Source organism: Neomonachus schauinslandi, chromosome 2 (genome assembly GCF_002201575.2).
Source record: "Neomonachus schauinslandi chromosome 2, ASM220157v2, whole genome shotgun sequence".
Taxonomy (NCBI): domain Eukaryota; kingdom Metazoa; phylum Chordata; class Mammalia; order Carnivora; family Phocidae; genus Neomonachus; species Neomonachus schauinslandi.
The window spans coordinates 173,912,855-173,932,829 of NC_058404.1; the positions used below are offsets into that span (position 1 = coordinate 173,912,855).

At 34.9% G+C, this 19,975-nt stretch overlaps 1 protein-coding gene across 1 annotated transcript in view; it reads left to right on the forward strand.

Moving 5' to 3' along the window:
• The window catches only part of ARAP2 (ArfGAP with RhoGAP domain, ankyrin repeat and PH domain 2), a 169,065-nt gene that overhangs the window by 92,188 nt on the left and 56,902 nt on the right, over positions 1–19,975 (forward strand). The window contains exons 19-21 of the mRNA XM_044913011.1: positions 6,875–7,038; positions 11,699–11,911; positions 15,073–15,178. Coding sequence (XP_044768946.1) covers positions 6,875–7,038; positions 11,699–11,911; positions 15,073–15,178 — 483 coding nt within the window. The remainder of the gene's footprint in view (positions 1–6,874; positions 7,039–11,698; positions 11,912–15,072; positions 15,179–19,975) is intronic.

Here is a 19,975-nt window from a genome sequence, read left to right on the forward strand (position 1 = left end):
ATACTAAATATAGCAAAAGTATCTTTCAGAAATGAAAGCAAAATAGTTATGGCCAAACAAATGCTGACTTACACTACAAGACTCAGTGTTTTCATTTTTGTGTAAATGCATAAGAGACTCCCTTTTTCAGTTATATTTGTGGGGCATGCTGTTAGCTTTTTGGTTGTGTTTAAAATGTTCTTTGTGTAATTGTATTTATTTTTTATACAGTCAGATTTATTTGTGAAGACATTCTGGTGTTGGGCAGTAGACCAGGATAGAATATGATAGTCTATCCACACTTTGTGGTTATTATGTTGCAATTTTGAGAAAATTGTTTTTTCTAAGTCCTGGGGCTTGGTTTCTAGGTCTTATTGAACTGTCTTGATTCATTATAGGATATAAGAATATTTCTTTATATGACATTGAAGTGCCCTTTAAAGTTTATGTTTGAGAAATGGACATTTAGAATAATTTATTTCTCTGTAGAGTTCTTCAAAGTAACTTTTCAAATTTTCAAGATGTAAATGAAATATTTATTTGGTATTCTTATCTAGAAATGTAAAATCATTGTTTGATAATACTTGGAATCACAAAGTCAGCCAGTATATGTGTTGAAAATGTCTCTTGATGCTTTATTCCAGGCACAGAGATTAGATAAGCATCACAGGAGAAAGTTGAACTGAGGCTATTAAATGTCACACATCTACTTCACTAGATGCTATATTTTAGGATTCAGTGCTTGACAGGTTGACTCAGGAGTTAACTTGTCATTACTTGTTCTACCCATCACTAGTTCACAAGGAGACAGCTGAACTTGTCATCATGGGATTTCTTCTGAATAGAAAGAAAACAAAGTTTGAAATGTGCACAGTTGATGGCAGAATTATACTGGTATTGCAGGAAGGTTGTTGCATTTTGGATTTCTTTCACTGCTTGATGAAATTATACTGGTATTGCAGGAAGGTTGTTGCATTTTGGGTTTCTTTCACTGCTTGCTGAAATTATACTGGTACTGCAGGAAGGTTGTTGCATTTTGGGTTTCTTTCACTGTACCTGTTTGTTTATAAGCAAAGAGTACCAAGTATTTTGTATATATTTAGAGTTTAAGTATCAAGTTAAAAAAAATAGGTAAGAATCAACAAAAATTAAAACTTTCCCTTTACCTAAACTCCTGAATCTAGCAAGTCCTGATTTTGATTGTCTACGTAATGTGGGGGCTTGATATTTCTCAGGGAAGTTACCTGAGTTATAGTTTCAGTTAGACAAATGGATCCAGCAATAGAACGCTTTTGAGCTAAAGATGATTTGAGTTAAACAAAAAGGCTAAAGCATGTCAGCAATATTACAGCAAGTGTGAGATTTCTTCAAAAAGAAAATTACAGAAACAGGAGGTCCAGGCTGCTCTGGTGCAGTGGAGAATAAGAACAATAGATACATATGTCAGAAAGCAAGAGATGAAGATTGTAGGCACGCATGTCAGGGAAGAAGTAGTCATTCTAGCAAGTTCAGAAGATGTTAGCAGTGTGTGTAGTAAAGATGCTAGCTTTATCTTCTTAGAGAAACATTTATAGAAAAGAAACTAAAGGAAAGAAAGGTGGACTTTTATTTTCTTTTTAAATTAGGGCTAGTGAATTACCAGGAATGTAAAAGATGAGCACCCCCCAAAACAAAACAAAACAAAACAAAAAACAGCAACCTAGTGTTCATGCAGCTCATTTCTTTTTAGTTGAACCCAAAGTAGCCTGCTCAGAGTTTGAAATCAAGATCAAATAGTTTTACTTTGATATAAATATACATCAGTGATTACTTTTAACTTGTTTTTCAAATGAAATTTTTTATATCTAGTAATAGGACTTAAAAAACTATTATGTACCGTGAAATGCCATGCACCATGCTTATGACTAGACATACCGAAATGCTTTCTTCCTTGTTGTCTGTGCCAAGTTTGGCTTCTAGCAGCAAAAACATTTATACATAGAACAGATGGTATAATAGAGGGCAAATCAGCTATTCATAATTAAGAAGGGACACACATACTAAGCATCTGGATCTTCGGGATAGGATATTAGGGATAGAATGTCAGGGAGGGTTACCTGGAGTATACTTGGGAGAGAGTTGGAGTAGCCAGCCAAAGATCAGGAAATATTTATTGCAATAACATGTGAATTTTTTTTTAAGTGTGTCTTTAGTGTAGGAGACTGGCAGAGTTGGAGGGGAAGATATGGGCCAGATCATAAAGGCCTTTTAGTCTTGAAAACTCCAGAGCTGTAGAAGGGAAATGACTAGGAAATGATGCCATTAGCTTTGCATTTATTTATTTATCAACTCATTTTTAATTTTTTTCAATTGAAGTGTAGTTGACATGTAATGTTAGTTTCAGGTGTACACATAGTGATTCAACATTTATATATATAGTGAAGTGATCACCATAATGAATCTGTCTACCATTTGTCACCATAAAAGATTATTACATATTAGTATATTCCCTATGCAGTACATTGTATCCCTATGTCATGTTTATTTTAACTTGAAGTTTGTACCTCTTATTTTCTACTTATTTTGTACCCTTCACTCTCCTTCTCTCTGGCAACCACCATATTATTTTTCCCATCCCTTCACTCTCTTTCTCTCTGGCACCACCATATTATTCACTATTATCTAGGGGTCAGTATCTATTTTTTTTTTCCTTAGTTCTACATATAAGTGAAATCATATGGTATTTGTCTTTCTCTGACATATTTCACTTAGAATAATACCATCTCTGTCCACCCATGTTGTCACAAATGGCAAGATTTTATTCTTTTTTATGGCTGAGTAATGTTTCATTCAAACATATAAACATATATACATATAAACATATATACATGTATACACATATACTGTCAATTTCTTCCTTTATGTCTTGATATTTGCTTTATATAGTTAGATGTCCATATGTGGGTGCGTAGATATTTACAAGTGTTCTATCCTCTTGTTGGGTTGATCCCTTTATCATCATGTAATGTTCTTTTTTGTCCCTTGTTACATTTTTTTGTTTTAAAGTCTATTTTATCTAATGTAAAGTATTACTACACCAGCTTTCTTTTTATTTCCATTTGCATGGAATATCATTTTCCATTCCTTCACTTTCAGTCTGTGTGTGTCTCTAGATCTGAAGTGAGTCTCTTATAGACAGCGCATATATACTATATATATATATATGTGTCTTTTTAATAATCCGTTCACCCCCCCCCACTTTCTCTTTTGATTGTAACATTTAGTTTTGTTGTAGTTATTTATAGATATGTACCTCTTGCCATTTTGTTCATTGTTTTCTGTTGTTGTTCTTGTTGTAGTTTTTCTGTTCCTTTCTTCTGCTCTCTTCCCTTATGATTTGGTGACATTTGGTCCCTGGTGTCAAGTTTGTATTCCTTTTTCTTCATTTTTTTTTTTTTTGTGTGTGTGTGTGTGTGTGCAGCTTTTATAGATACTTGGTTTTTGGTTTCCATGACGTTCATATATAATATCCTTAGTGTATAGTAGTTTGCTTTAAGTTAATGGTTACGTTCAAGCATGTTCTAAAAGCACTACATTTTAACTGCCTACCCCCTGCCACATTTTCTGTTTTTGACATCACATTTTACACATTATCATCTTAGTAGTCCTAGATGATTTTACTACTTTTGTCTTTTAATCGACATTCTAGCTATGTTGGTAGCTAGATCCACTTCTTTACTATATATATTTACCATTACCAATGAGATGTTTTTTTCTTTCATAGTTATGAAATTTTAATTTCAGTTAATGGCCTTTTCTTTTTTATTTAAAGACATCCTTTTAACATTTCTTGTAAGGCTGGTTGGATGAACTCCTTTAGTTTTTGCTTATCTGAGAAACTTCTTATCTCTCCTTTACTATTGCTGGGTGTAGAGTATTCTTGGTTGTATTTTTTTTTTTCCCATTCAGCACTTTGAATATATCATGTTACTCCCTTTTGTAAAATTTCTGATATAAAATCAGCTGATAGTCATAAGGGGGTTTCCTTGTATGTAAGTAGTTGTTTTTCTCTGGCTGCTTTTAAGATTTTCGATTTAATTCCTGACACTAGTTATAATACGTCTTGGTGTGGGTCTGTTTGGGTTCATGTTATTTTGGACTCTGTTCCTGGACTTGGATATCTATTTCCTTTACCAGGTTAGGGAAGTATTCAAGCATTAGTTCTTCAAATAGGTTTTCTGTCCTTTTTTCTCTTTGTTCTGCTTCTGGACTCCTCTAATGCAAGTATTTGAATACTTGACATTGTCCCATTGGTCCCTTAAACTGTGCTCACTTTTTAAATTACCTTTTCTTTTTGCTGTTCTGATTGGGTGATTTTCATTCCTCAGTCTTCCATTCCTCTCCACTGATCCATTCTCCTGCATCATTTAATCTGCTGTTGATTCCTAACTTCCTTCCAGTTATTGTATTCTTCAGCCCTGATTCTTTTTTATATTTTCTACCTCTTCATTGAAGTTCTACCTGTGTTCATTCATTTTTCCTTTGATTTTAGTAAATATCTTTATGATCCTTACTTTGAGTCCATCTGGTCTAGCGTGTCATTCAAAGCCATTGGTTCCTTGTTTATTTTCTGTTCAGATTATCTGTTGATTAAGCAGGGTGTTAAAGTCCCCTACTATTATTGTGTTATTATCAATTAGTTTCTTTATGTTTGTTATTAATTGTTTTATATATTTGGGTGCTCCCATGTTGTGGGCATAAATATTTATAATTGTTGGATCTTCTTGTTGGACTGTCCCCTTTATTATGATATAATATCCTTCTTTATCTCTTCTTACAGCCTTTTGTTTTAAAGTCTAGTTTGTCAGATATAAGAATTGCCACCCTAGCTTTCTTTTGACATACATCTGTGTGATAAATGTTTCTCCCATCCCCTCACTTTCTTTTTTTTTTTTTTTTGGTAAGATTTTATCTATTTGACGGAGTGCACAAGAGGGAGAAAACAGGCTCCCCACTGAGCAGGGAGCCTGATGTGGGGCTCGATCCCAGGCAGACGTTTAACTGACTGAGCCACCCAGGTGCTCCCATCCCCTCACTTTCAATCTGTAGGTGTCCTTAAGTCTAAAATGAGCCTCTTGTAGACAGCATAATGATGGGTCTTGTTTTTTTATTCACTGTGACACCCTATGTCTTTGGATTAGAGCATTTAGTCCATTTACATTTAAAGTAATTATTGATAGATATGTATTTATTGCCATTTTATTATGTGTTTTGTTGTTTCTGGAGATTTTCTCAGATCCTTTATTGTCTTTGTCATTTTGGTCTTTCCTTTCCACTCAAAGAATCCCCTTTAGTATTTCTTGCAAAGCTGATTTAGTGGTATGACCATTACTTTGAACTCTTTATCTGATAGATTGCTTATCTCTGTTTTGTTTAGTTTTTCTGAGATTTTGTTTTGTTCTTTCATTAGGAACATATTCCTCTGTCTCCTTATTTTGCCTAACTCTCTGTTTCTGTGTATTAGGTAGATCAGTTACATTTCTCAGTCTTGAGATTAGTTTTGCATATTAGATCATTCTGGCAGCCCTGAGGAGTGGAGATTAGACAGGTGGAGAAGTGGGAAAGCAAGTTTATTAGGAGGCATTTTGGTGACCTTAAGGAGCAGTGTGAAGACCTGAAATCAGTGTCAGAATGAAGAGGAAGCAGAGTAAATATATTCAGGAACAAGAATCAACAGAATTCATGTGGCAGTGATGGGGTTGGGGGGGCGGGAGCCAATTTAAAATTAATTAATCCTGGGGTGCCTGGGTGGCTCCGGGTTATGAGATTGAGCCCTGCCTTAGACATGCTGGTCCTGGAGCCTGCTTAAAATTCTCTCCCTCCCCCGACAACTTGCGTGTGTGTGTGTGTGTGTGTGTGTGCGCGCGCATGCATACTCTCTGTCTCTTAAAAAAAAAAAAATCCTAGATTTCTGGTAGGATAAGTGGAGGATTTTCATACCAGTTTGGTAGGAGAAAGAGAAAGTTTTGAGATAATTGTGGCACATTAAGATGAGGGTGTCCAAAAATTAATATTAATTATTATTATGGTTTACTACTTAGTTACTAATATTACATTCACTGAGTGTTGAGGTGTATACTATTATTACCCTCATTTTGCCACTGATGAAACTGAGGCCCAAAGAAGGTTGATAACTTGTCCCAGGTCACAAAGGAAGTAAGTGCAGAGTGAAAACTTGAATTTGAGAGATGATTACATTTTCCAGTCTCTTGGCTCCTTTATGCTCTTGCTTTTCAGTCACATGGAGATCTGATCTGTGAGATAAAGTTATAACCTGGAGATAGGGATTTGGAGTTACCACCTCCAGGTGGGGGACGAAACCACTGGCCTGGATGAATGACAGGTCTTTGCAGAGTCCTTGGAGTTCATGCAAGTGCACTGAGGTTCAAAAAGAGGAAGTGAGCTTGTGTAGAAATTGAGTGACCAGAAAGACAGGAGGAAAAACCGGAAAGAATTGCATTACAAAAGCCAAAATGTATTTTTTTTTTTTTCATTAAGAAATGAAATCAACAGTTTTAAAAATCTTGAAAATGTAGCTGCAAAATCCAGTCACCCATGATGCTGGCCAGAGTAGTTTCAGTTCAGTTATTCAGAAACAAAATAAAAGGGGTCAGGAAATGAAGGAAGGTGAGACCATGAATTCAGAGAACTTCTGTACTTCCTAGAGAGATGTAACTGCACAGACAAAAGAGAGATGGAATGGAAGCTAGTGGTAGACAGAGAGGTTTTCTTCTCATGGATGAGACAAGATCACATTTATATGGATTTAAGGATAATCTGTCTAGAATTAAGAATTAAAAAAAAAAACAAACACCACCACCCAAATTATAATTTGAAATGCTTTTAAACTTTACAGAACATTATACATCCATGGGCATACCAAGTTGGATTTCACAGTCTGGCATACCGCAATTGAGAAAGCAGCAGGTACAGATGGTAATGCATTACAGGATCAGCAGCTCAGCAAAAATGACGTTCCCATTATTGTGAACAGCTGTATAGCATTTGTTACACAGTATGGTAAGTATCACAGAGTTTTTATTCAACCCCCAGAACTCATACTATCATTCTTAGAGTTTTTAAGTGGTACCTCCATTGGACTGCATTAGAGCTTTATATTTGTAAGTACATCCATGAAAAATAAAAACGTAGTCCCTGTTCAGCCAAATGCCATTCCTTCTCCCAATAAAATTCAAATTACTTAATGTACTTTTACTATTTTCTTCTTTCACATGCATAAAAATTTTAAATGCCAGATTGAAAGAATCTATATTGTAAAATGTATATTAGAAATAGGTTGAAGACTATATTTTTAAGAGGTTACAAGCCTACAGTAAAGTCTAGGAAAAGGCAAAGGGTTGCCCCATAAGCATGTTTTTGGAAGTGGAAAACTATGGGACAGTATGTAAACAAAGAATTTATTTTTTTGGTGCCATACATTCAAAGTATATGTGATTATTTCATTCACCATGCTCTTGTTCATGTTTATATTAAGAATCATGGTTATCGTAATAGTTTTGACTTAATTTTAATGGGCATTTTTATGAATAGCTTGCAAGTAAAAAACAACTGGTTGACACATGGTCTAGCTTCATTTTAATTTAATATGGTGTGATAGTATTTTAGATGTGCCTGAAAAGTAAATAAAGTATGCCTTGATTTTTCATGTTTATTTTCAAATTACTTTGAATTCCTCAAATTCCTTCTTTCTGCTACGTATTTCCTTAATACTCTAAAAGGTAGAAATTTGTTAACTAACTATTTTTAATATAAAAATGTTTTCTACCTGTTAATCTGTAGATAAGTGCCATTGATTTAGATTACAAATGTGGAAAAGTAAAATGATTGATCTTATATTTTGAAAAGCAATTAACTTTTATTTTTGTTCTCTCAATATTAGAAGTGTCCTTGGGTGTTTTTATTTTGAAAAGAAGGTGTAATCAGTGAGAGAGCTGCTGTAAAACATTGTTTTACTGGTTCATTACTTATTTATCGTCTGTTGTGTGCCAGCCATTGATCTTGGTACTGGAAATACAGCAGTGGGAGTAAAAAGTTAAAGACAAAGCCATGAATCATGGGTTTCAGTCTGAGAACTGACAATAAACTGATATGAGCAAAATGTCAAAAATAACAAAGGCCATGAAGAAAACAATTTTTAGAAATTAAATTTATAACATGCATATATTAATCTGTTTTCTTCTGGAGAGAGTGCCATTTTATGTATTTTGCTTATTTCACATGTAATCCAAGTACAGTTATCATTGATATTCAGATTCATTGGGTTTGAATTATATAGGTTTGAATTATATATCTACTGTAAATATGTATGTAATCACATTATGTGGCTATTACTCTATGAAATTCCTTCCTATGATAGTATGTCTGTGTTCTCTTTATCAACGGTAATCATCTGTTTATATGAAAATGGGGGAGGAGGAAGGTTATGGTCTTCATTTATTAGCCATTCCTTATTAGCGCACTTGAATTTCATAGGTATAAATGAATTACACACATATTATGTTTTAGCAAGAGCATAACCTCATTGGGAATTTTCACATCATGTTAGTTTCATAATGGCATAGGGTCTTTCTTAAGCTGAGAAATGATTAAAATAACTCTTCTAGCTCCAGTGTATCCAATTTAATGTTTCTAGGGAAATCAGAAGTTTCTTTGTGATGTTTCTTTGAATTAAGCATTAGATTTTTTCAACCAAATTTCATACATTAAAACTACTTTGTAACTCTGGCACAAGGTACATTAACTTGCATTTTAAAGTAATAAAGCCAATGAAAGACTCTTTATGTTTTGTTTTGTTTGTTTTTAATGAGCAGAACATGGGGAAGACCCAATGTTGCCAGCATGTATAGAAGGGAAGATACCATATGTACTTAGAAAATGCCCAGTAATTAATAGAATGCAGGTGGTTGACTCAGAGCTTACAACAGCAATTATTTTGAACTTCCTGACCTTTGTATTAAAATCTGAAAGCCAGGGGCGTTTGGGTGGCTCAGTCGGTTAAACAGCTGCCTTGGGCTCAGGTCATGATCCCAGGTTCCTGGGATCGGGCCCCACATCAGGCTCCCTGCTCTGTGGAGAGCCTGCTTCTCCTTCTCCACTGCCTGTGCTCTCTAGCTCTCTCTCTCAAATAAGTAAAATCTGAAGACCAATTTTTTGTGCTCACAGTGTCAAGATTTGAACCTGACCAAGTTCAGAGTCAAATTTTTAGAGTCTTAATTTTTTTAATGGGTTATAGTAGTTAGTTTTTTGGGGAAATTAATTTTTGTAAACAAAATTTTTAAATTCACATGCAGTTAACTTATTTGAGGACTTAGCTATTAGAAATTCACTCAGCTAGGAACATAATATCTCAAAAACTTAGTCCCATTTTTTTTTGTTTTTGTAGAAGTTGCTTATTCTTGCATTAAATAATCATTTATTGAATGCTTGCTAAGTTCTAGTCATAGTGTAGTTAACTGTACACAGAGAGTAAGACATGATCCTTGCCTTCTAGGTTTTTACACGTTTTTTGAATCAAAGACAAACAGCTGGGCAGTTACATCTCAAGTGTACAAAATTCTGTGGTAGAGAGGTTCAGGGGTTGGTACGGGGTGAATTTCACCCAGAGTAGGGGTGGTCGTAGGGAGCTTCATGGGTGAGATGTGGTGCCTACCATAATGATTAAGAGAAAACAGGAGCTAGTTAGGAGAAGGAAGTAGGGATTCTAGGAGGAGGAACAGGGTACGACCATGTATAGAATCATGAGGGAAGTCATCTGTTGAGGGAACTTTGTGTAGTTAAATGTGGCCAGAGCTTAGTGTTGGAAGAACCAAAGATAAGAGGCAGGAGGGTTAGGCTTATTCATGTAGAGCCTTAAATGTTATAATATATACTCAAACTTGCCCTCTAGGCAGTGGGAAGGTGGCATGCAGATTTTTAAGCCTGTTGGTAACACGAGCAGACCTGTATTTCAGATCAAGCTGTTATCAGTGTGGAGGCGGACTGGAGGGCTGCCCAAGAATAGGGGCAGGGTGTTGTGAAAATGTAGTGAGGAATTGAGTGCAAAAAATAACAGTACATGAGATAGAAAAAGGGGGACAGTTTTGAGAGCAAGATTATGATGAAAAATATATGTGACATTTGTTTCATTTTAATACTGTAAACGAGAAAGAAAAGTTCTGACTTACAAAGAACTGGGGAGAAGGCACTGCTGTGTATTGAGATACAGGAACAAGATAAAGAACATATTGGGATTGGTAGGTGACATAGCAAATGGGGCAGGAGACTTGATTCCTCAGATTTTTTTGATTTGTCCATGACAATCGTGTGTGTGTGTTACAGGTATATTATAAAGAATCTGTATATTAAAGGGTGATTGTGTGTGTGTGTGTGTGTGTGTGTGTGTGTTTGACATCTTAGAAATGAAAACCTGGGTGAAAATGTGTATGTAGTAGTTGAAGTGATAAAGTTGGATGGGTTCACCCAGAGAATTTGTGGAGGAGTTGGGAAGAGAAGAGACTTGAGGATGGATTTCTGGAATCATTAGTAAATATTAGGTGGTAGTATAACTAGAGGACTGGAAGAGTCATCATAGAGGAAGGGGGCAGGAAGATACGGGATCATAATGTCATGCAGGCCATGAAATTAAAAGAATTTTAGCAGGGATTCATTTGGGATGTCAAATACTGCAGGGGATTCTCATTGGATAAAAATAGAAAAGCATATAGAAAATAGGATGTCATTGGTATTCTTGATGAAGATGGTCCCAGTAGAGTGGGGATTGGGCACAGAAGCAAGATTGTGGTTCAAGGATGAACAGGAAGGTGAGATGGTAGGAAGAATAAATATAGGAAATTCAATGGGGTTTTGGAAGGAGGAGACCCCAGAGACCTGGGAGCGGGGGCAAGGGAGCATTTAATTTTTTTTGTTTGTATCATCATCATTACAATCACTCTTCTTTACTCTTCTTCCTCTTACTAACCATGCCTCCCCCCCTTTGTTTATATAGGGCACTTAATGAATCAATAACTGTGAAAAGGAGATGACCCTTGGGGCACCTGGGTGGCTCAGTTGGTTACGTGTCTGACTCTTGATTTCAGCTCAGGTCATGATCTCAGGGTGGGGAGATCGAGCTTCATGTTGGGCTCTGTGCTGGGTGTGGAGCCTGCTTGAGATTCTCTTCCTCTCCCTCTGCCCCTCTTCCCCCTCAAAAAAGCAAAACAAAACAAACAAACAAAAGGAGATGACCCAACTCTTTCATCTAGAAGAAGGTGAAAATGTGAAACAGAAATTAATATACAAATATGAGTGCAGACGGTTAAATATTATACCAGAGAGCCTCTTTACCGGCGAAACTGGAGACAAGCTTGAATTCTGGGAGACAAAGTGAAGATAGGGTACCTGTGGTAAAAGAACATTTGCAGATACCATGAAAAACTGGGGGAAGGGCTGACCAGGGGTTTGCTAACAGCTGAGGCTGAAATAGCTCATCAGGTTTACATTTTAAATACTAAAATTAGTGGGCTGGGGAGGCTTTTTCCCTCATGCATGTTTATATCAACTCTTGGGTAATGATTTTGTTTTGCTTAATATCCCAACGCAAAATTTTTCTATTTCTAAGATATAAAAGTGGATTTTGATTTTTGACTTTTTTTCATATAACTTTTTTTTTTTTTAAACAAAGGTTTAGGGTACAAATACATCTATCAAAAGAATGGTGATCCTTTGCACATAAGTGAACTCCTGGAGAGTTTCAAAAAGGATGCAAGAAGCTTTAAATTGAGAGCTGGAAAACATCAGCTTGAAGATGTGACAGGCGTGTTGAAAAAATTTCTCTCTGACATTGATGATGCACTTCTTACTAAGGAGCTCTATCCATATTGGATCTCTGCTTTAGGTACTACATATAATATAGAACATAATAAATGCTTGCCTTCTAATTTTATAATTATATTTTTAAAATCTTTAATAATCTGAGAATTTAATTGAAAGGAAAAATGTACATAATGGCTTAGAACAGAAATTGTGCAAATATCAATAGTTGTTTATATCTACCTCAAAATAAATTTATAGTAATAATTGCTAAATAGTGTGTTAAAGTAATTCTTAGTTTTCAGATTTCTTAGTGTTTGCTTTAACTTTAGAAGTGTTATGGTCAAGTCCATGTATGCTATTAATTTCTCATTAAGATTAAAATGAAAGGTGTAATATAAGATTTGTTTTATCCCATTTCCCCATTGGCTCTTCACCTCTATCATTTACTCTACCTCTGTAGGGGTACATAACAGTATTTTTTTTAACTCTTTCTTTCTTCATTTTTCTTTCATTAATTAAAAAAAAAAAGCTTTATACTATTTAAGAAATGACCCTAGAAAAGTAGTTATTTAATCACTTATTGGTTTAAATTGATTCAGTAAAACCTACATTTACATCCATTAATTCAGAATAACTCCTTTTACAAAAATGTTACAAAAATGAAGATTTTTAAATGTAAACATTACTTTTAATTCTATCTTTCTAATAGAACAATTTTCATTCTTATATATTATTTTATAGTCTTTGTCCCTACACCTATAATTTATATATAATCCTTATTATATTAATAAACCACAAATATTTCTCATATATCTACAGTTTTTAAAAATGATTTTCAATCTTCATTTTTTTCAATTAAAAAATATTGAATTTTTTCCCATAATTTACTAATATATTTCTCACTTGTACATTTAATCTGTTTCAAGATTTTTTGCAAAAGTGACCTTTGAATTTCACTATATGATATTCCTCTGTTGAGAAATAGGCCTTTTCAGTGAAAGTATTTGTTTAATCTCAAATATAAATATATTTTAAGGGATTAATATGGAAATGATGTCATAAAACATTCACAGGTTGAAAAATTATCCCAAGAATGACCTGTATTAGTGTCAGCAAGCAGGGAGTGGGATTGTTATTAAAATAAAGCTTTTCTTTTTTAACTACCAATTCAGAAGCCTTTTATTTGCCTCCTGATATTTCTCAAATCAATAGGTTCAACTCTAATCAAAAAGAGAGTTGATTGCATAATTACATGGGATATAAAATATGGAATTAGATAATATATCTCTTTAAGCTCAGTTATCTTGCCACCCTCATTTTTGTTTCGGAAAGAGTTCTTTGTAATTTATAACTATGAAATTATAGCGTCTCGATAAAGGCTTATAATTTCTTTGTTGTAAAATCAGTTATCAAAAATTTGAGGCAAATAAACTTTTGCTCAGTTATCAGGTTCTATGTCTTTAATGTTGTCAGGGGGAGGTAGTTGGTAGATAATAGCATGTGTCAAAAAGGAATGTGTTCACCTTTTACTTGTATGTGAATTCTTGGAGAAGGTTTTGGATACTAGGTCAGGTAGCCTTAAAGTCATTTGCTTTTAGATCCAGCATAGCCCTGACTTGTCAGAAGTGCCCTATGTTGGATCTGACAAGAATAAACCGGAATGTTCATGGTGACCTCGTACGAGAGCTCTCTTGGGTCCTGTGCACTGAGGCAAAGAATGCCTTACAGTGTCGTACCACTTATTTATATGATATATGATCTGTTCTAAGAACACCATTAAATTGAAGTCTGTGGCTAGCTGAACAGTTCCTTGTATTTTCTGTATGACCTGAAATCTAAAGTTTTACTTTCAGATTGCTTAAGCTTTACTTTGAAAATATCATCTATTTTATCCTTACTAGATTTGTGAAAATATGCTGTACTAGCATGACTTCTTACAGTAAGTGTAGTAGAATTAATTACATTTTATTAAATAAATACCATTACAGTTAGAAACTGGATGAGAAGAGGGTAAAATTTGGATTGTACTAGAGATGATAGATAATTCTTCATTCACTTCCAGTATAGTCCTTTGAATGTAATTTGGGTGTTTTCCACTCTTGCTTTTAGAGAGTCATCCACTAGCAGGCTTAAGTCAGTATGATCACGTTTACTTTCGGAGACCTTACGTGCAGGCTAAATCAGTACAAAAGAGCTATCAGTTACAGTTTTGAATAGGAGTCTACTTCAGAAATGTGCCACAGAGTTTCTTACCTCCCCAGGGATCCTCATGCCCTTTACAAGTGACTGTGTACTTTTAAAGAATCATTAATGTGCTGCTGGCTTTCTGTGAATAGAATAGGTAGGGCTAAGCAGAAAATGAAAAAGTCTTGTTTCCAAAGGTAGTTGGGAATTGCAAGGGAATATATAAGTGCAATTCCCTTAAGTTACAAAGTCAACACAAGGGTGCTTTATTTGAAGAATGGCCTTTCATTTCCCTTATGAGCTAGCAGGTCAGATCAGACCACCACTATACATCTTGTAGAGTCTAGAACTTCAGGAGTTCCTGGGTCTAGTTTCTCCAAGTATTTGACCTCTGGAGTTAGGGTAAGGAAGCATAATTCCTTTTCATCCTCCTCTCCATAACAGAGGGTATGTTCTCCTCTAAGTCTGTGTAATAGTTTTCAGGGTCTGCTCGTGACTTCTTTCATTACCCCCTCCCTTTTCCAAGGAGTTGGAGGTGGCAGGGTTGGTAAAAGGCCCTATACATGGATCTGCGGGGTAATGCAGTTCATAGCTTTGGGATGGTGCGTAGTTTTGGTAAGATTTTTGTGATTTCCCGAAGAGAAAAAATCAGAAATGTCATTTTCAAATAACAGATAGTGAAATCTTTCTATAGCCAAAGAAAGTACTTTTGGTTTATCTCTCAATTTGTACTCCAATTTGAGTTATTAATTAAATATATTCCTATTAGTTGAAGTTCAGTAGTTCGTAAAGTGGAAGATAAAATGCAAACCTGGGTTTTGAAAGTGCTTCATTTTTAATTAGAAAGTATTAGAACTATAGTTTATCTAATGTTGATGTAAATGCTTTTCCAGAATTAGAGAAGTTTGAATGTTTATTCTATTGAAATTCGATTAGATCACTTAGTGAAATACAATGATGACTACTCTTTTAAAATACTGTTAAAAGGCAAATTTGTAGTACAGACTCTTAGTTTAGGTCTAAAATTGTTTTTTGTTTTGTTTTGTTTTTAACCTCTAGATACTCAGGATGACAAGGAAAGAATTAAAAAGTATGGAGCATTTATACGTACTCTTCCAGGGGTCAACCAAGCAACGTTGGCAGCTGTAATTGAACACCTTTACAGGTGGGTGGTTTCATGAGCTTTCCTAGACATTTCAAACATGCCTTTCAATACATCATTATTTCTTAAATTTAAAGTAGTATAGCAAACTTTCTATATGGGACTGTGAATTTCCCATCATATCTTAAAAATGGTTTCAGTCTACCAAAAAACTACTAGAACTGATAAATGTATTCAGTAAGGTCGTAGGATACAAAATGAATATATAGAAATCTGTTGCATTTCTAGAGACTAATAACGAAGTAGTAGAAAGAGAAATTAAGAAAATAATTCCATTTATAATTGCACCAAAAATAATAAAATACTTAGGAATAAACTTAACCAATGAAGTGAAAGATTTGTACTCCAAAAATTGTAAAACACTGATGAAAGAAACTAAAGATGACAGAAATAAATGGAAAGATATACTATGCTCAAAGATTGGAAGAATTAAATTGTTAAAATGTCCATACTACCTAAAGCAATCTATAGATCTAATGTAATTCCTATCAAAATACCAATGGAATTTTTTACAGAATTAAAACCAAGTAATCCTAAAATTTGCATGGAACCACAAAAGGTCCCAAATAGCCAAAGCAATCTTGAGAAATAGTGGTAAAGCTGGAAGTACCACAATCCTAGATTTTAAGATATATTACAAAGCTCTAGTGATTGAAACAGTATGGTACTGGCACAAAAATAGACACACAAAGCAATGGAACAGAATAGAGAGTCCAGAAATAAACTCATGCTTACATGGTTCATTTATGACAAAGGAGGCAAGAATATACAATGAGGAAAAGACAGTCTCTTTAACAAGTGGTGCTAGGAAAACCAGACAGCTACATGCAATAGACAGAAACTGGATCACTTTCTAACACCATACACAAAAAAGAAACTGAAATGGATTAAATACCTAAATGTGAGACCTTAAACAATAAAAATCCTAGAAGAGGACATAGACAGTAATTTCTTTGACATTGACCTTAGAAAATCAATCTAGATGTCTCCCTGGGGAGGGAAACAAAAGCAAAAATAACCTTTTGGGACTACACCAAAATAAAATGCTTTTGCACAGGAAAGGAAACTATCAACAGAACAAGGAAGCCTACTGAATGGGGGAAGATATTTGCAAATGATATATCCAGTAACGGGTTAATATTCAAAGTATATAAAGAACTTCTACAAGTCAATGACAGAGAAACACATACTCTGATTAAAAATGGGTGGAGGACCTGAATAAACATTTCTCCAAAGAAGACAGTCAGATGGCCAACAGACACATGAAAAGCTGCTCAACATCACTTATCATCAGGGAAATGCAAATCAAAACTACCATGAGATATCACCTTACGCCAGTCAGAATGGCTAGTATCGAAAAGACAGGAAATAATAAGTATTGGCAAAGATGTGGAGAAAAGGGACCCCTCATGCGCTGTTAATGGGAACATGAAACAGTGGGAATATGAAATATGAAATAGTGTAGCCACTGTGGAAACAGTATGGATGTTGCTCAAAACAGTAAAAATAGCACTACCATATAATCTGATAATTCCACTACTGGGTATTTACTCAAAGAATGTAAAAGCACTAATTCAAAAAGATATATGCACTGCTATGTTTACTGCAGCATTATTTATAATAGCCAAGTCACAGAAACAACGTTAAGTGTCCATCAATAGATGAATGGATAAAGAAGTAGTAGCATGTATACACAATGAAATATTACTCAGCCATAAAAAATAATGAGGTTTTTGTCATTTGCAACAACATGGATGGACCTAGAGGATATTATACTAAAGTGAAATAAATCAGACTGAGAAAGACAAATACCATAAAATACCATATGATTTCACTTACATAAGGAATTTAAGAAAGAAATGAACAAAGAAGGAAAAAAAAAAAAAAAAAAAAAAAAAAAAAAAAAAGCCAGATTCTTAAATACAGAGAACAACTGGTGTACCACAGTAGGTGGGTGGGAGGATGGGTGAAGAAAATGGTTTTAAAATGAAATCCCCAGTAAACTATCACTTTAGTGTTTCTTTCTGTAGCTAAGACCCATTTCAGATAAATAGAATACTGGAAGATTTCTTAAATGAATTAGAAATAATCAGGTACAGAATCCCCAAATGAATCCAGTGCATAAGCACAAACTTTTTGAAACTCACTTAAGAGGGAAGCTGGGGAAGAGAAGACCAGAATTCTCTAGCAGGAGTCTGTATGTGAGCATAGTATTTTTCTCATGGTGGACTCTATAGAAACTTTTAATTCTTCATTATGAATTTGTATCGAATTGATAATTCTAACATTTTAGTGTCAGACTGTTGATCAGAGGAGAAAATTTTAAAAATAAAAAAATATTGTCTTTGTCAGCGTATGTAGTTTTCAACATTTGGGAGGATAGGAAGAATATAGTAGTAGCTTGAGAAGTGGGATCTCTGAAGGATGAGGAATGTTTTAAAAAAAAGAAAAAAAAATTTTCCATTAAAATGAAAGGTTTGGTTTGTTTTGCTATCAGCAAGAATTACCACAGAACTTTAATAAGTGTAAATATGGCTTAAGGAATATCATTGTAGCTACAATCCTTCCTGCATGGATGCAGGACTCTCTTAAATGAATTTTAATGAAGCTGATTTCTACTAAAACTACCTTATTTGCAGCCTACGTTCAGAAATTATTCACAATTTCTTTTCTCGTTATCTTTCTTTTCCCACTACCACTTCTCATGCATGTAAACTCCATTACTATAAAACTGATTTTCTTATTATACAAGTATAGTGTATATGTTTTCAAATATTTTTTGTATGATTTTTTTTCAAATATTTTAATGTATGACCAAGCTGCTACAGTTTATTAAGTTAATATTTTAAATATGGAGTTATACATATTTTTTCTTAAAATCTATTGATTGAGAGAGAGTGGGCACATGCTTTTGAGAGGGAGGAAGTAGGGGAGAGAGAGAGATGGAGCGGGAGAATACCAAGCAGACTCCCTGCTGAGCACAGACCCTGATGTGGGGCTTGATCCCACAACCCTGAGAACATGACCTGAGCCAAAATCAAGAGTCGGATACTTAACCAACTGAGCCACCCAGGTGGTTAAGAATCTTTAAATTCTTAATTCAGGTTTGAATTTGAGATAATGAATTCCTGTCCTTCCCCCTCCCTCCTTCTCTCCAACTGACAGATATTTTAGTTCCTACTATGTACACAACAGTACCTATTAAGATTCCACGTGAACAGAAACATTTGATAATAATACATGAAGACAAAGTCTTAAAGTCCACCGTTCCCAAACTGAGCATGTGGATGTCCAAGTGAATACGCAGGGTTGCTGCAGGGCATTTTATATTTTTTAGGGAAACACAGCAACATTGGGACAGTTTTTAATACAAAGAATTTTAGCATGGGCAGAAGGATGGAGTGATTTGTCGTGTGTTGACACCCAGGGGATGCTTCACATCTAAAGGGGTATGTGAGCTGGGGTGAAAGAAAGGTAAGTACAAGAAATGAGTGGAGGATATTTTGTGGGAAACAGGTGTGCTAGGGGATGAGCTGGTTGGTAGTTGGCTGGCAGGTGGTTGTGAAAGGCTCAGATGGTCATGTAAAAACATTTAGATTTTATTCCTTTAGGTAATAAAGAGTGACTGATCAAATCTGTTTTAGGACAATAACCCATGAATGGGATTGATTGGGAAGAGATTAGAATAGATGCAGAGAAACTAATCAGGAAACTGTTTTCTTGGACTTCTAATGAGAAAGCCTGAGTGAGAAGAGACTCAGTGGGCTGAATAGGAACACTTGGGAATGATAGCATGTGGGGCAGAGAAATAAAGGAAGGAAAGGAAAAAAAAAAAAACTGTAGTGTGGACTTTATGCCAGAAATTAAGGCAGTTGCAGAAATGGAAGAGGAGTGAGGTGAAGAGTAGCAAAGAGGATGCTATGGCAGAAGGAAGTCTCACAAAAGGTGGGAATGTTTGATAGAGTTGTCAGAAGTTTGCGAGGTCGATTTGGATAAGGTCAGGTTGATTTAGCATTTAATTCCCTCCCTGCCCCAGATAACAGATTGCTTCCTCCATGACTAACATTTACTTAATTCCATTCACCAGATATTTATTACACAACTCCAGGGTGATTAAAGCAAGAGTCCCAGACGGGGAGATGCTTCGATTCTAGTAACACAGGCAGACCTGCAGATAAATTTTCCAGATGTTTATAATTTAGTGTGATAAAAGTACAGAAGTGGTTTCGAGAGGGATGTCCACAATTATTATACCCTCCTCTGTTAACTTGCAATTCCTTTTGCATCTTATGAATCACATATGATGATTATACTTGGTCTGTCTCTGCTATGCAGTTTGGCATTTTATTGTGAGTTTCTTACATCATCATATATATATATTCCTGTCGCCTTTTACTTTTTTTGTAACTACTAGAATCTCTGCTTTTTATAGATGGGTGTACCTAACTTAGTCTTGTTTTATTCCTTTGATACAGCTGGTCTCCCTTTTTTAGTATGTATTTTAAAATTTATAAATGTAATTAGGAAAGTGAGCAGGGTCCTATTATATATGGTCAGTGACAAATAGCATCAACGGATACTTCTGTGTATATCACTTATAGTTATCACCTGTGCATTTTTATAGATGCAAATGTTATTAAGAAAATCATAAAGAAAATATATTAATAGTACTGTAGTGTATTTATGGAAAAGAATCCACATGGAAGTGGACCCACACAGTTCAAACTGTGTTGTTCGAAGGTCAGCTGTACTTTAAGGGCTCTTCGTAAGACCCAAATGTTGTAGCTTACTCATGGGGAG